The 16,571-nt window shown below is 44.2% G+C and overlaps 1 protein-coding gene across 2 annotated transcripts in view; it reads right to left on the reverse strand.

Annotated features, from left to right (window-relative positions):
- Window positions 1-3,733: 3,733 nt before the first annotated feature.
- Window positions 3,734-16,571, reverse strand: part of PARL (presenilin associated rhomboid like) — a 56,529-nt gene continuing 43,691 nt past the window's right edge. Inside the window, exons 6-10 of one of the 2 annotated variants that reach the window (XM_017860634.1) lie at window positions 15,964-16,113; window positions 14,277-14,347; window positions 7,739-7,840; window positions 7,502-7,599; window positions 3,736-4,061 (exon numbers count right to left, since the gene is read on the reverse strand). In XM_017860634.1, the coding sequence (XP_017716123.1) occupies window positions 3,950-4,061; window positions 7,502-7,599; window positions 7,739-7,840; window positions 14,277-14,347; window positions 15,964-16,113 (533 nt within the window). In that variant the 3' untranslated portion in view covers window positions 3,736-3,949. Of the gene's footprint in view, window positions 4,062-7,501; window positions 7,600-7,738; window positions 7,841-14,276; window positions 14,348-15,963; window positions 16,114-16,571 lie in introns of both variants that reach the window. The other variant, XM_017860635.1, reaches the window with a different exon arrangement.

Here is a 16,571-nt window from a genome sequence, read left to right on the forward strand (position 1 = left end):
GACGCGCCGCCGCAGCGCCGTCCCCGGCACGGGGTGGGCGTCCCGGGAGGGGCGCACTCGCGGCAGCCCCACTTGGCCGGGGCCGGCTGCGCACGGCTGGAGCTGGAGGGAGCGGGGACGGGGGAAAGGCTGCACCGTCGCCAGGGGTCACCGGAAACCGCCTACAGTCATTTACAAGTGTCCATCTCGAAGAATGCCTCAGAATTGAATCCAAAGTTCCCTCAGTGTCATCTTATAAATGGCCCCGGCTTCGCAGAGGCCGAGAGCCGGATGGTCGCAGGCGGGCGCAGTCCGCCAGCTGGGAGGGTCTCCACGTGGCCTCGGGACGCCCGGCAACTGCTGCATTTGTGCCAGGCTGCACCTCAGGGACTCCGCGAGCACAGGGGCAGGTGCAGCAATGAGGGTATCAGGAGAGACTCGGGGCCCTGCTTCCTGGAGAACACGTGTTTCAGTCAGCCTGCGAGTCGCCGCCTATTTGCCTTTACAATGCTAGTCTACATTTGTGACAACCAATCCACTTTTCATTAGAATTGGCATTAGCCACCAATCGACCTTGTCCTAGGTTCTGAAATTCCTCATTTTAAAGCATGGCCATTTGCAAAGGCTTTAGTTTGATAAAGGGGCCACAGAACTGGCCACTAAGCTATCAAGTTCCTTTCCTCGTGCGCCTGCATGGCTCTGTTCAGGCAGAGCTGTTGAGGGATCCTCCAGCGTAAAGGCAGGTCTGTTCAATGCAGGACACGGCCTCAAACAACTCCCTGACCACCCACAAAAGCCTTTCTGAATATTTGAACGTGCTCTCGGTATACACTGCAAACTAATTACTAATAACACTACTGAGACAGCATTAATTACCCAGAGCTCCATTTCAAGATTGTACTTGGAAGGTATCCAGTCTGCGCCTGGGAGAAGACTGCAGTACATCCCTGGCCAGTCAGAAAACAGATTCATCTCCCAAAACATTGCCTGCCTTAGCTTGAAGTTGTAGCAAAGTGACATGACGGCTGCCCTGAAGTGGCAGCAGGTCAGCTGAGCAGGCCAGGCCGTGGCTCAGCAGGCAGCAGGCAAGGCGCCACGTGTAGGGGGAGACCGTGGAAGATGACACACAGGCCCGCATAAGAGTGAACTGCCTTTGTGGACTGTGCGCCACAGCCCTGGGTTAGCCAGCCTGGCAGATGACGCTTGGCACTAAAATTCTCCGTCTCGCAGGAAAAGAGAACAGCTCTCTTTTTATTACTTCATTGATCAAACAACAGTCAAAGAGCACTTACTATGCGCTAGGAATAATTCTGCGTGCCTTCAGGAGGTGTAGTGTGGTAGTGATGGACGGAAGTAAGTGTAATTGAACTGATGAAGCCAGGTCAGCATGAGAGGGAGGCGGGTTGGGGAAGGCTGGACTTGCCACCTGTTGTGAGGGAGGGTGGTTGGGTCAGGTGGGAATGTAGGTCACAGGGAGGAGGGTTCAGCTGAGGTAGCAGATCATGGAGGGTCTTGGCAGCCACACTAAGGAATTTTTGTTTTTCATATGGCTGGATGCGGATGGCTCATGCCTGGAATCCCAGCACTTTGGGAGGCTGAGGCAGGAGGACTGTATGAACCCAGGAGTTTGAGACCTGCTTGGGCAACATAGTGAGACCCTGTCTCTACAAAAAACTTGTAAAAATTAGCCAGGCCTGTGCCTGTAGTGCCAGCTACTTGGAGGCTGAGGCTTGAGCCCAGGACTTCAAGGCTACAGTGAGCTGATTGCACCACTGAACTCCAGCCTGGATGAGAGAGAGACCCTGTTTCAAATAAATAAAAGTTTTTCACAGGTGACAACAAAGGAATGACAGACGTGTTGTTAGCACTCTGGCAGGCATATGAAGAAGCACAGGGACGCTTTGGAGACCAGATGGACGAACACGCTCAACAGTCCACGGACTAAGAGGTGAGGACCACCATGGAGGCACAGGCACTGGGAGCGCTGAGGGGCTGGATTCTAGAAATATGAGGCGAGAGAGGGAGATCTCGAACGGCTCCGGGTTTCAGACTTCACTTATCGCTCATGTCACTCCTTAAGCCGAGTGCTATTTGAGGGGCCTGTGCAGGGTGGAGGGTGGTCCCAGCACCTGGAACCGTGCACGTGTTGCGGTAGACACATTTACTAAGAGTACAGAGAGATTCTGTGGGTCTGGAGCTCAGAATCCTAACAGATAACTGAGGCTACGGGAAGTGCACCCACTCAAGAAGTGTGTGGAATGAGGGAGATGGCAGCCACGACACGTTCCTAGGTGCCCCACACTTCAGATGCTGTAGGCGGCAGCACAGCCCAAGAGGCCCATGGGCCAGGGAGTGCATGGCCTTGAAGGCAGCGATCACAGGTCCCCGGAGAAGCCAAGAAGAGAAATGAAGCACCCTCGTGGGCAATCAGGAGGGGGGGCTGTGGATAGCAAGGCTCTTCTGGCCACAGCCAGGCTCTGGCCTCCCCATGCCACGCAGAGGCTCCAGCATCGAGGGGTTTTATGGACCAGGAGGTGCTACAGGGAGTTCTTTTTCCCAGTCACAAAGCAGCGACAGAGAAACATCTTCATTGCCTCTTTGCCTGGTCTGCCCAAAGCATGATGTCAATTAATGTTGGATTCTAGAGGGAATGTCCCTATGAACTCAGCCTCCTATCCCATCTCTGGAAAATGCATCTTAACTCATCTGTGTCGCAGAGTTGTTAGCAGATGTCAGAGCAAAGCAGTGTGGCCTTGGACACTGCCCCTACACCACATGTGCCCTGTTTCTTCACTGGCAAAATGATGGCTGGGTTAAGATAACTCTCTCCCCTAGAAGTGATACGAGTTCAGAACAGAATCCTGTGCCTGCGAAGAATAACTGTCAATCACAGTAGAAATCCAGCCTGATGGAAGGAGGATATGAAGGACTGCCAAATATTGGACAATTTCTATGTGCTGGGTGCATGCTCCCATGCAGTTCTCACCTACCTGGCGGTGGGCACCACTCCCACTCCTTTTCCAAAGCTGCCGTTCCCATCACCCCATGGCACACAACCTGAGTCAGATCGGCCGCATGAGGCTGACATCAGGGCCTTCACTCCTCCCAGGACAAAGGTGAAAGACTTGGCATAACATTTTGAGGCCATGAAAAGACTAAAAATTCTCCTGTAACTCACTTCAAGAAGAACAAACTCTCAAAATGCGTTTCCTAGATGTCATTCTCAATCACGAGGGTAACATGAATTCCCCGATAGTGAGGCTGTGATGACAACCACCACTATCTATTTCAGTAAGACGCTTCAATTAGAACATACTTTCAAACCGAAGATAAAATTCGGCTCAGCTTCAAGTCTGAATTTACCCAAATCACTTCCTTCTACCTCTTAATTTCTCTACAAATTCAACCTAGAAAGCAAAACCTGAAAATAGCTTTTTGTATGTGCCACTCACTGCCAGAAAACACTACCTTTCCTGGGAAAATTGAGAAAATACTGCAGCTGTTATTTCAGATCATGCCAGAGAGGGGATACTCTTGACTTTTACTTGCAGCCAACCCAGGGAAGGGGTAGGTAAGGAAGAGTGAAGGCTAAGCAGAGGCGCTGGAGGGTCCACAGACAGGCACCAGCGCCTTCATGTTCTGATCAGGCCTTTCAGCATGCACTCTCCCCAGGTCCTGACTCAAACGATGTCAATGCAATGACCAAAGCAATATGCCAGAGCCGTGTCCGCCCCTTAAAGAGAGAACGCACACATCTGCTTACAAACTAGATAGAAACCTTTATTTCACAACTTTATCATAATTCACTTTCTAAAAAGACAGACTGGGGGACACAGCTGAAAACACTGGGAGGCCAGATGCTGGCATCTTCCAGGCGGGAGCATAGCAGCCGTGGTCACTCTGGGGCCGGTGTCTCCTGGGGCTCTCAGGCGTCATGGACCAGATGCATCACTACTGTCCAACCCCAGTTTTACTTAGAGCCACCTCCTTTTTTGGGGCCATTAGTCCTTATTTCATGCCAGATTTTCACTAGAGGCTCCCTGTTCTTCCAAATCAGTTCATGACCATAAGTAACATACCATCTGGAGAAAAGAAAAACAAACCAAGTCTGACATTCAAACAGTGTGACATACAAATGGTAAGCAGCATGGTGATAGATACAAAGGTGACATTTTAAAAATCGAATGCCACTCACTATGTAGCCTATTAAAACTGACTCACTTAGAGAAATGATTGAGCTTTCACATTAGAAAATGTAAAAGGCAGAAGTAGGATGGGACGATGGCTGAATGCTCTGCAATGTGTAAGTACTTCACATATACTACTTTTGATTCACCACTATCTGCAAGTTAAGTACCACTTTTCCCATTGGAGACATGAGGCAACCAGGTCTGAAAGAAAGTAGCTTGTCCAAGGTGCTAATAGTTTCTAAGCGGTCAATCAAGGCTCACTCGCAGGTCAGACTGACTCGATATTCTGAAGTGTCAGAACTAGCACTGACCCAGGATGGCTATCCCAGCTGACATGCCTCCATCATCTTCCTCCTAGCTATACGAAGGGTGGACAGCTCATCCAAACTCTGCCCCACTTTAAGATCCATAGTTCCAATCCCCACTCTCCTGTTCACAAAGCCCACTGCTAACTGTGGCCTGAAGCAATGAGCCTGGGAGGCTGACACACAGAGAAGTTTAGTAACTTCGCCTGCTCAGGCTCCACAATGAGGAATCAGCAGACTGAGACTAGAACCCGAATCTGCTGCTGAGGCCTGTGCTGCAAGCACTGGACTTTACTGCAGCGTGTAGGGAGCATCTCCTGTGAGCTGAGGAGCACACTGAGCTCTGGGAAGGGCCTGCCTCGAGAAGCTCCTGAGGGCACTGGGGGTGTAGAAAGGCTTCCTGGAGGATGTGGGGTGGATTTCCAATGGCAGTTAGTGAGAGCTGGCTATTGAAACCTTTATTTTTGCTCTGGCTTCCCCAAACAGATTTCATGTTTCCTGAGGCAGAGACCAGATTTTGTTATCTTGCATCTAGCTCCCAGACACCTGACTGAAAAAATGCTGTTTGACTTAGAGCAGATCAGAATAGCAGTTTAATGTTTTAATATTTTAAAAAATGTTTTGAATGTATATGTTTAATTATAAAGGACTCAATTTGTACCTGAATATTAATATTCACTAAATATAGTTAAAATCTGATTATACACATTAATCAGCATGTAATAAAAATTCTGTGCTTAGTCTCTGAATTTAGAACAGGAGAAAAAGGAGCACCCTAATATTCCAATGCAATTGTAAAATTCTCCCCAAAAAATCACTTTGTCAGGAACTCTTCATTAATAAAGTGTTTTCCAAAATCTTTTTTGTTGTTAGACAGAGTCTCGCCCTGTTACCCAGGATGGAGTGCAGTGGCGTGATCTCGGCTCACTGTAACCTCCGCCTCTCAGGTTCAAGTGATTCTCCTGCCTCAGCTTCCGAGTAGCTGGGATTACAGGCAAGCACCATCACGCCCGGCTAATTTTTGTATTTTTAGTAGAGACGAGATGAGGTTTCACCATGTTGGTCAGGCTGGTCTCGAACACCTGACCTCAAGTGATCTATTTGCCTCAGCCTCCCAAAGTGCTGGGATTACAGGCATGAGCCACTGTGCCCGGCCACCCAAATCTTTTTAACCTACTTATTTCAAGCAAAGAGTCAAATACTTTAATCTCACAGGTATACTGTCTGACTATACTCATAAATCCAAATGGAATTTTTCATTTGGCTAAACTAAAATAGGGAAATGCAAGATGACTGATTTCTAGGGCACTCTTTTCTGCAGCGGCAGCGCAAGCCAGTGCTCATCTGAAACTCCAGCTCTGCAATTCTTGTGTGACCTGGATAAGTTACTTTCTTTAAGCAGTTTCTTTTTCTGTAAAATAAAATACCTCACAGGATTTTAAGAGAATTAAATCCTTAGCTTAGGCACACAGAAAATATTCAGCATATTAATATGTTAGCTATTACTATTGCAACAGTACAATGTGAATACTATAAGGTTTGGTCAGAGGCAAAGTCAGGGAAATGTATAAGTGGATAATAATGGAGTCTTTACCACCAACAAAATCAGCGCACTTTAACGAAAAAAAAATATTTTAGATTTCTAAATCTAGATTAAAGCTTTTAGAAAAGATGAATTCTGGACATGACTGAGATCCAGTAAATGAAAAGGAGTTTAAATTAGAAACAGTAAAGAGAAAGGATTTCTCCGCCTTTCAGACCCTGGACTTTAAAATGCATTTCATCCAATTATTTTCAGAATGGAAAAAGGCCATCTAATTATAGTCCAGATGAATAAAAATCTACTGGGGAGAAGACCCTTGAAGTATACATGGAAGGATCCAGATAAATTTAGAGCTCATAAAACAGAACCCCTTCATGTTTCTTATACTGTAATATCAGGTCAGTTTCTACTATTTATACTGCACTGCTGTTAGAGCTAGACCTTGCATGTACTACACACTAATCACTTAAAATGATAAATGGCATAATCACATTTAGTCCTGCCACCTACTGGGAAAAACTGCTTCACTTAGAATAGATTTTTCTTTTCAGTAAAAAAATTAAGTTTTCCATTGTCGCGGAACACAATAAAAACCAAGTATGGGCAAAAGGCAACATTAATGAGGACAAGACAGGCCCTGAGGGGATCCAGCTCAACAGACTCCTGCAGAAGGGTCTCCCACAGTCAGATGGTTGTCAAGAGTCCTGACCGTGTTTTCCATGATAGAGTTGCTAAACTACTAGTGTAGCCAAAACCCCATTGTCTGAAGCACAAGTGGTCTTGTAGCCACAATGCCATTTGCCGTGACCCAAGGAAGCAGTTTAGCAACCAATTCCACATGGTGTGATGGGGGTGGAAAGGGCTTATAGAGGTGGGTTTACTGCTCTGCTATTGAAGAGCTGTTTGGCCTGGGGAAGATAATGTCTGATCCTCAGTTTCCCATCAGTAAAATGGGAGTAGTAACAGTGTAACATAAGGGAACTAGCTTGGTGCCTGCATACAGCAGGTGCTCAGCAAGTGTCCACACTGGTTTGCAGTCACCGGCCTCTACTCCAGTCATGCAGAGTAATGGCTCCGCCAACTCAGCATGTCTGCACAGCACTGGTGAGACAGAGGTTGGGGTAACAGAGTGGGATGCCAGGCAGGGGAGAGGAGGACAGGAAAGTCTGAAGGGGAAAAAGGAGATGACAGCACAGACTGGGGGCCAGGCGACAGTCTTCTAAGAGGGGGCTGGGAATAACAGGCCAGGAGTTGGGGCAACTTAAGGTTAAGGGTAGGGTAAAGGCACAGACTGTCTCTACGAATAAGCCAGGTGGGCTGGGGAAGCCCAAAGCAAGCCATGCTGAGGTTTCCTGACCCTCCCAAGCCCACCTGCTTCTGCTTCTGTTGCATAGCTCAATGTTTCACTCTGCCGTGGGGACTGGGGGTAGGAGGAGGGCATGACCCAAGGAAGCAGTTTAGCAATCAATTACACTCAAACTTACATTCCAAAAAGAGCTCCCCCAAGATGTGCTGCATGATCAAAAAATTTCCATCCCAGGATCATTCCTGCTGTATCCATGGCGATAATGGCTTTCAGGGCCTGAAAGGCAGCAAGAAACAAGAGAAGCGGCACAACTGTGATTCCTCCAGCACTGACGTTTCTAACTTAAGGGCAAGAACCCACTCAACATAAAAACATCACCACTATCCCCAGAACTGCACTTCATAAAAATACTTACATTCCCTGCTGTGAATGTGAACATCGGAAGGAAAATAATGGCAAGCCTCCCTTCTGGGATCTTAGTGCAGACAGCTGCAAGGACCGTCATGATGGCGCCAGACTGCAAAGTAACACAGCAGGGAGAATGGGAAACGCAACATGCAGCTGCTTATGGCTACAAGGTCTCAAGAGCAGCACATTTTCTAGAAAGTTTATATGCTGCACATTTCTAGGTGAGCACAAGGCTGAGGCAGACAGATTATCTGAGGTCAGGAGTTTGAGACCAGCCTGACCAATGTGGTAAAACCCTATCTCTACTAAAAATACAAAAAAAAAAAAAAAAAAAAAAAAAAAAAAAAAAAAAAAAAAAAAAAAAAAAAAAAAAAAAATTAGCCAGGTGCGGTGGCAGGTGCTTATAATCCCAGCTACTTAGGAGACTAAGTCCTGAGAATTGCTTGAACCCGAGAGGCAGAGGTTGCAGTGAGCCGAGATTGTACCACTGTACTCCAGCGTGGGTGAAAGAGCGAGACTCCATCTCAAAACAAAATGAACAAAAAAGGCTATATGGGAGTCCCTTGTACTATTTCCTTCAGCTTTCCGTAAGTTTTTAATTATTTATGAATGTTTAAAAAAAAAAAAAGACCTAAGAGCAAAATAACTTTTAAAAGAAGCCCCTATCATTAAAAAGCAAGGTTCCTACTTCTGGAAAATAGTATCTACCTCTCTTAATCAATGTTTTCTTAATGTCTTCTATGTGACAGGTTGCTTCACAATACAAGATTACCTTACATTTGGTGAATTACTAAAACTTTAAAGAAAAGTATTATGAGTCCCAGAGATCTCAGATGTCCCCAGTCCCTCATATAACTGCCAAGTGGCCTCAACAAGGAAGCAAGCTCAGGTTGCAATCTTAGAAGTCAGGGTAATTTCAAGATGGAAGGACAGCATGGACACTCCTCAAAAGGAGAGCCCAAGAAGACCTGAATTTTGACCAAGCTGGCTTCTGTGCAAGAGTCTACAATTGTAGCCAGGTACAGTGTCTCACGCCTGCAATCCCAGCACTTTAGGGGGCCAAGGCAGGTGGATCACCTGAGGTCAGGAGTTCAAGACCAGCCTAGCCAACATGGTGAAACCCTGTCTCTACTAAAAATACAAAAATTAGCTGGGCGTGGTGGTGTGTGCCTGTAATCCCAGCTACTCGGGAGGCTGAGGTTGAGGTGAGCCAAGATTGTGCCACTGTACTCCAGCCTGGGCAACAGAGTGAGGCTCTGTCTCAAAAAAACAACCCCAAAACAAATCAAAATTACATTTTTCCCCAAAATGAAGCAAATATAATTTGATTAGCTGACATGAAAGAGCATTAAAATTCTATGAAGTTCTGCCAGGCGCAGTGGCTCACGCCTGTAATCCCAACACTTTGGGAGGCTGAGGTGGGCGGGTCACCTGAGGTCAGGAGTTCAAGACCAGCCTGACCAACATGAAGAAACCCCGGCTCGGCCAGGCGTGGTGGCTCAAGCCTGTAATCCCAGCACTTTGGGAGGCCGAGATGGGCGGATCATGAGGTCAGGAGATCTAGACCATCCTGGCTAACACGGTGAAACCCCGTCTCCACTAAAAAAAAAAATACAAAAAACTAGCCGGGCGAGATGGCGGGCACCTGTAGTCCCAGCTACTCGGGAGGCTGAGGCAGGAGAATGGTGTAAACCCGGGAGGCGGAGCTTGCAGTGAGCTGAGATCCGGCCACTGCACTCCAGCCTGGGCGACAGAGCGAGACTCCGTCTCAAAATAAAATAAAATAAAATAAAGTATGTACATACACACATATAGATATATACATTTAATTATTAAACAAGTTTGCTACTAGTGTCTGGATAGGCTAGCTCCATGCTAATTGCATCATAATATAACCTTACACTTATTAAGTTAAAGAGAATAAGAAACTTTCACTTCTAGTGATAATGAAATTGATAATTTGGGAGAAACCTCCTGCTGAAGACAATTAGAAAAGTTGGACAAAACACAAAGTCATCTTCTTGAAGGAATTGGAGAGTGAATCATTACCATGATAGTGAAGAATTACCAGACCATGATTCAGGGGGAAATAAGGTCCAGGGAGTGTAAAAACTATTTTTTTTTTTTTTTTTTTTTTTNGCAACAAGAACAAAACTCTGTCTCAAAAAATAATAATAATAATAATAATAATTCTATGAAGTTCTTCTAAATTACCATTCCATAGATGATTATTCTCCATCTGTTAAAAAAAAATTGTCATTATCTGTACAATTCTATGTAACACTGGTTTTGTGATTATAATTTACTGTAATTATTGCATATTAAAGATAAAGAAGCAGTTCCATCATCCTTCTAGAATTTTCTCAATGTGGCTTTTATATAAATTTAAGTATTTATACGTCTGAATAAATCACAACTTGTTTTTTGACAAATGTTTGGGCTTACTCCCATGCAGAGAGATTTTTTTCACTTTTTCTAGCCAGAAAGAAGAATTTAATGAAAACGAAACCTTATCTTCTCAGAAATCGTTCACATTCATACATAGTTTCAGTACAGTGAGTCATGAACCCTGATCCAACCAGACCTAAGAGGTGTGGGTCCATGGGAGGAGGTGAAGGTCTTTTGTTCTCCATCAGTATTTTTAGGTACACTGGTTATATACTTGTAATCAATACACACATCTGATTTTTTTTACTTATTTCATAAATATAGATATATTTTTTTGAGACAGAGTCTCGCTGCTACCCAAACTAGAGTGAGGTGGAACGACCTCACTGCAACCTCCGCCTCCCGGGTTCAAGTTATTCTCCCACCTCAGCCTGCTGAGTAGTTGAGACTACAGGTACACACCACCAAGCCCAGCTAATTTTTGTATTTTTAGTAGAGATGGGGTTTCACCATGTTGGCCAGGCTGGTTTCGAACTCCTGGCCTCAAGTGATCTACCCACCTCGGCCTACCAAATTGCTGGGATTACAGTTGTGAGCCACTGCGCCTGCGCTCATAAACATTTTTCTGTATCTACATAATCTTCAATTCTATCATACTTATGTTTTTTAACTTTGTTTGGTATTATAATTTAAGTGAATCTGCTCCCTCTGCTTACAAAAGCTAAGCAGAGCTAAAGACCCTGGGTGTTACATGTGAAACAAATGTAAGACGACTCTGAAAGGAAGAGAGAGGAAAGCAGACCAGCTAGGAAGCCTGAGATTCAATCAATGTTATGGTGGTGAGTTCCCTGGGCTTTCTTTTGGCCTCATACTGATCATCCCTCAAAATGTTCTCTCTAGTCAAGGACCAAAAAAGGATAGCCTAGCAAAACAGAGACCTTGGAGATAATATTTAGAGAAACGGCTGCCCCGCAAAGGCTGAGCAGAGCCTAGACTTCCACCCTTGCCACACTGTAATAAGGCATCCCAATATGCCTAACAGGCGGTGTCAGCGGAAAGAAGCACCCTTGCTCCTCCTAGCCAAAGTGACATTAGCAGAGGTAGGACACTAGGTAGCCTGCATGCCCTGAGCTCCCATCCCTGCCCTGCAGTGACAAGAGCCCCTATCCCTCAGGAGGCAAAGGCAGCTGAGTGAGCAACCTGGATGTCTACTCCTACCCAGCAGTAATGAGTCACGGCATCCCCTCTCCCCATCAGAACAGTGTCAGAAGAAGACTACTAAAACAGTAGATTTCAATACGATCCAAAGTCTCATGATATCCAAAATGATCAGGCTTCAACTGAAAAATCACTCATCATATCAGGAACCAGAAAAATCTCAACCTGAATAAGAAAACACAATTGGCTCGGTGCAGTGGCTCACACCAGTAATCCCAACACTTTGGCAGGCCCAGGTGGGAGGATCACTTGAGCCCGGGAGCTTGAGATTAGCCTTGGCAACATAGGGAGACTCTGTCTCTACAGAATGGTTTAAAAATTACCCAGGATAGTACCAATACAGTAATTTACAAACATATTTGAACAGTCCATTCAACTTTTTTTCTTTTGTTTTGAGATAGGGTCTCACTACATTGCCCAGGCTGGAGCACAGCGGTGTGTTCATGGCTCACAGCAGCCTCAACCTCCTGGGCTCAGGCCTTCCTCCCACCCTCCCACCCCTCCTGAGTAGGTAGGATTACAGGTGCATGCCACCATGCCCAGCTTAATTTTGAAATTTTTTGTAGAGATGGGATCTCACTATGTTGCCCAGGCTGGTCTCAAACTTCCTGGGCTCAAGTGATCCTCCTGCCTTGACTCTCAGAGTGTTGGGCCTACAGGTGTAAGCCACTGTGCGTGGCTATCCCCTTCATCTTATAACATCTCACTAAACCAAGAGGACTAACACTTTACATTTTGTAGCAACACAACTTTGTTAATTGAGTTTTTTTTTTTCCAGATTTCTCATTAAAAATGCCATTATACCTGGTGATTTAATTTCCTTGAATTTTAATCACAGATTCATTAAGATATTTGGGGATAATTTTATCCTGCCATGGTTCTATAGGATTTTGATGACTGAACAGGAACTACCATGTCCACATTTTTTACTATGTGCTTCTTACTGTGCTAAGCACTCTAAACGAACTTGCCTTGCACATCAGAAATAGATGGTGTTATCCTCCTTTTATATGGGGAAACTGAGGTTCAGAGAAGTTCAGTAATATGTCCTAGAAATCACAGGTAAGTAGCAGAACCAGGATTGACCCCCATTCTAATTCCAAATACCTTACTGCCATACTTCATTAATTTTGCACTTCAGTTTCTTATCTGTAAGATGAGGACAAGAGTTGTCCAAGAGCACATCAAAAGGACCTTGCAGGTCCTTTCAGCTAATGAGAAAGGTCTCTTCACCCTCAGAGCCCCCATAGTCCTCTAGAGAATCCTCATTCCTTTCAGTGTATATTAGATGTGTGTATGCTTTTTCCCCAGCTAAATTCGAATTCTGAGTTTGAGTCATCCTAGTGGTCTTCACTGGCTTCCTACATTAGCTGTTGAAGGAGATAGAGAATATGATTCGAAATACATAAATTATACCAGAGCGAGATCTCTTTTNCCTCCCAAAGTGCTGGGATTACAGGCTTGAGCCACCGCGCCCGGCCCAGAGTGAAATTTCATAAAGAAAATAAACATTCCACGAAGGAAAAAGGGGGCTTAAGAAAGCGTGTCAGTCATAGGACAGAATACAGGCCTCACTAGGAAAATTAAGCGTAAACAAATTTGGGGAACAAACAAATTAGGAAATGGTTATTTTACATAAGAATTCTTTTAAAATTGAAACTTTTAGAGTTCCTTTAAATAGGAAATCCCCTATGTGAATGCATTTAAGTGAATTAGTATTTAAATATGTACAAACTGAATGTGTAGTTTAAAGAAATATTACATAAAGATTTCCATGTGCCTAGAGATCTGCCATTAAACTCAAAACACACTTAAAAAATTTTTCTTTTCTTTGAGACAGGGTCTTGTTCTGTCACCCAGGCTGGAGTGCAGTAGTGTGATCTCAGCTCACTGCAACCTCCACCCCATGAGTTCAAGTAATTCTCCTGCCTCAGCCTCCCAGTAGCCAGTATTACAAGTGTGCGCAACCACACCTGGCTAATTTTTGTATTTTAGTAGAGACAGGGTTTCACCATGTTGACCAAGCTGGTCTTGAACCCCCTGACCTTAAGTGAGCTGCCCACCTCAGCCTCCCAAAGTGCTGGGATTACAGGTGTGAGCCACTGCACTCGGCCTCAAAACACTTAAAAAAAAATTTTTTTTTTTTTTTGAGACACGGTCTTGCTTTGTCACGCAGGCTGGAGAGCAGTGGTGCAATCATAGCTTACTGCAGCCTCAATCATACCTCAGCCTCCTGTGTAGCTGAGACTACACGCATGAGCCACCACACCCAGTTAATTTTTAAAATTTTTTGTACAGATAGATAGGATCTTGGTATGTCACCCAGGCTGGTTTCGAATTCTGGGGCTCATCCTCCTGCCTTGGCCTCCCGAAGTGCTGGGATTACAGGTGTAAACCGCTGCATCCAGTCTAAGAAAAAACGTTTTAGGCATCCAGAATATAAGAGCTCTGAGGGCAGGAACCTTTGTCATTGTTGTTGTTCCCCACTTTCTAAAACCATCACAAATAATCGTGATCATCTTGCTCACTGGCTGTATCCCCAGGCTCTGGCATAGTACCTAGCAGGCACTCCAATATTGACTAAATAGAAGGATAAAGCACCAGATTCAAACCTGTAATTAGAATTTTCCAATACTGGATTAGGCTCTTTGGTTTATGAGGATTGCATACTTACTGTTCTGAGACATACTCTATTCTGGTAAACATATATATAGAGAGAGCCAACGGTTAAAAGCCACAGCCAGAAATTTACAAAGCTTTACGAATGTATAACTGAAAATTAGTCAACTGTATTGTTTCAATGTTAACTTCTTGGTTTCCATGTAGGGTGAAGGACATATGAGAAGCCCTTATCAATTTTACAACATTCTTCTAATTCTAAACTTATTTCAAAGTAAACTTAAAAATTAAATTTTAAAAAATTAAATAGAAATACTTACTGCACCGAGTGATGGTCCGTATCTTCCTGTGGCAACTTTACCCACGTAACTGACAAAATTGGAAATAACACCTAAGAAACACGTCACATTACAATAACTTAAGTGAGGTATAAAATGGTTTGCATTTTTTTTTTTTTGAGACAGAGTCTCACTCTTTCACCCAGGCTGCTGAAGTGCAGTGGTACAATTTTGGCTCACTGCAACCTCTGCCTACCAGGTTCAAGTTATTCTCATGCCCCAGCCTCCAGAGTAGCTGGGATTACAGGTGTACGGTTTTCATTTCTGACTTCCACACAGATAAACAGTGTCAGGTTTCAGTCTGGATCACTGTGAGGATACAGGCATGAATACTTATGCTGCCTATCATTTCAGTGACTTTACAGGGGATGAAAAGTCTGACCTGCTGCATGATCTGCTGAGCGAGAGTCACTCACTTTACTTCTCAGTTACCATTTTCCTCAACTGTAACATGAAGACTCATTCTCAGGAGTATATTCTCTGGGCTGTACTCCAGACACACTAAATCAGAATATCTGGGGTGGGACAACAGACTGGATAATCCCTTAAGTCTCTTTGGCTTCACTGTCATTTGAGTCAACTTGGCTCATTTTTAAAAACTTCCTATGGAGCAGGAATTAATGTATCTGAAACAGACCCACGGTAACTACAACATAACTAGTGCTTGGGAAAGCACTATACACTTACCTTACAAGCCAAAGACAATGCTCAGCTTTTTTTGAAGGACTAGATACACATAAGTATTCGATGAACACTAATTAAGCATCTAGTATGGGCCTTGTGGTAGATGCTTTTATTTAGTGCTTTCTTTAACCCCTTGTCATGAGGAGGTAAGTATCATGAGGTTTAGTCATTTTTGCAACATCACAGCTGGTAGTAGAAATAGGATCTGAACCTGGGTCCATCTCCAAGCTCAGTGTTTTTCACTACAGCACAGCAAAACTGCCAGATATACTGTTTCTAAATGTAGAGATTTTATAAATTAATTTTTATATTGTATTAAGTAAGTACATTTTACAAACAGAGAGGTAAGTAAAATCTGACCAACTGTCACGTTAGCAGCATCTAGGGACCTGTCACACATGAGAATTTCCTAACTGAAATAAGAAAACAATACCATCTTCAAGACAATGGCTAGGAAGTGGTTCTGTGCCAACATACATTCTTGCAAAGAAAGACAGAACAAGCTCATTCTTGACAATCATATTGCCTAGCTCTGATTTAAAGCTTTCTGTGAACTGAACACACCAGGGGAAATGAGCTTGCTTAAGGTTATTTAACAAAGACCCAGGAGATTGAGGCAGCAGGGAAGACTGGGAACCACTATCTATAAAATGGTGGGCCTCAACTAAAGAAATCAAGGCCCAATGAGATTTAAAAAATGACGTGCTTAAATTCTATACTAATGTTTACTTAACTCCTGTTTATCCTAACTTAAAATTAAGCATACCCACATAATTCATATGTAAGAGGAAATCAGCAAAATGAGAAGCAGAAAAGGCACACCTCCACCAATCTGTGGCACCCTTCTCTACGTACACTGTGAAAAACAAATACGTTCTCAGCACTCACTACATGTAGAATATGGCAGTAACCATTCCCTGTGTCCCTTCTGCAGATAGGTTAGAGTGCTTATACTTTCAAAGGCCCTGAGATTAAAGCATATTACCTGCAGATAGGTACAATGCCATGAACTGCTCTTGACCCAGAATGTTCACTATGCTGGAAGAGAAGCTCCACAAAACGTACATATTTGCCGCCATGTGAAATAAGGAGAAATGGCTGAATGTTGACAGCAACATTGGAGAACAAAGGACTTCTACAAGAGAAAGAAAAACACGGTCTGGTAATCATGGAACACACAGCCAATAAAAATTATCTATTTTAAACTTTTAAAAGTAGGCTGGGTTTAGTGGCTCACGCCTGTAATCCCAGCACTTTGGGAGGCCAACGCAGGCAGATCACTAAGTCGGGAGTTCAAGACCAGCCTGGCCAACGTGGTCAATCCCCATCTCTATTAAAAATATAAAAATTAGCCAGGCATGGTGGCACACGCCTGTAATTCCAACTACTTGGGAGGCTAAGACGGGCGAATCACTTGGACCCGGGAGGTGGAGGATGCAGTGAGCTGAGATTGAGCCACTGCACTCCAGCCTGGGCCATAGAGTGAGACTATCTCAAAAAAACAAAAAACAAAAAAACTATGAAACAAATTAAACATGGAAAACAAAACAGCTATTTTTTTTTTCTTTCTTTTTTTTTTTTTTTTTTTTTTTT

This window comes from Rhinopithecus bieti, unplaced genomic scaffold, assembly GCF_001698545.2.
Source record: "Rhinopithecus bieti isolate Rb0 unplaced genomic scaffold, ASM169854v2 scaffold_55189, whole genome shotgun sequence".
In the NCBI taxonomy this organism is placed as follows: domain Eukaryota; kingdom Metazoa; phylum Chordata; class Mammalia; order Primates; family Cercopithecidae; genus Rhinopithecus; species Rhinopithecus bieti.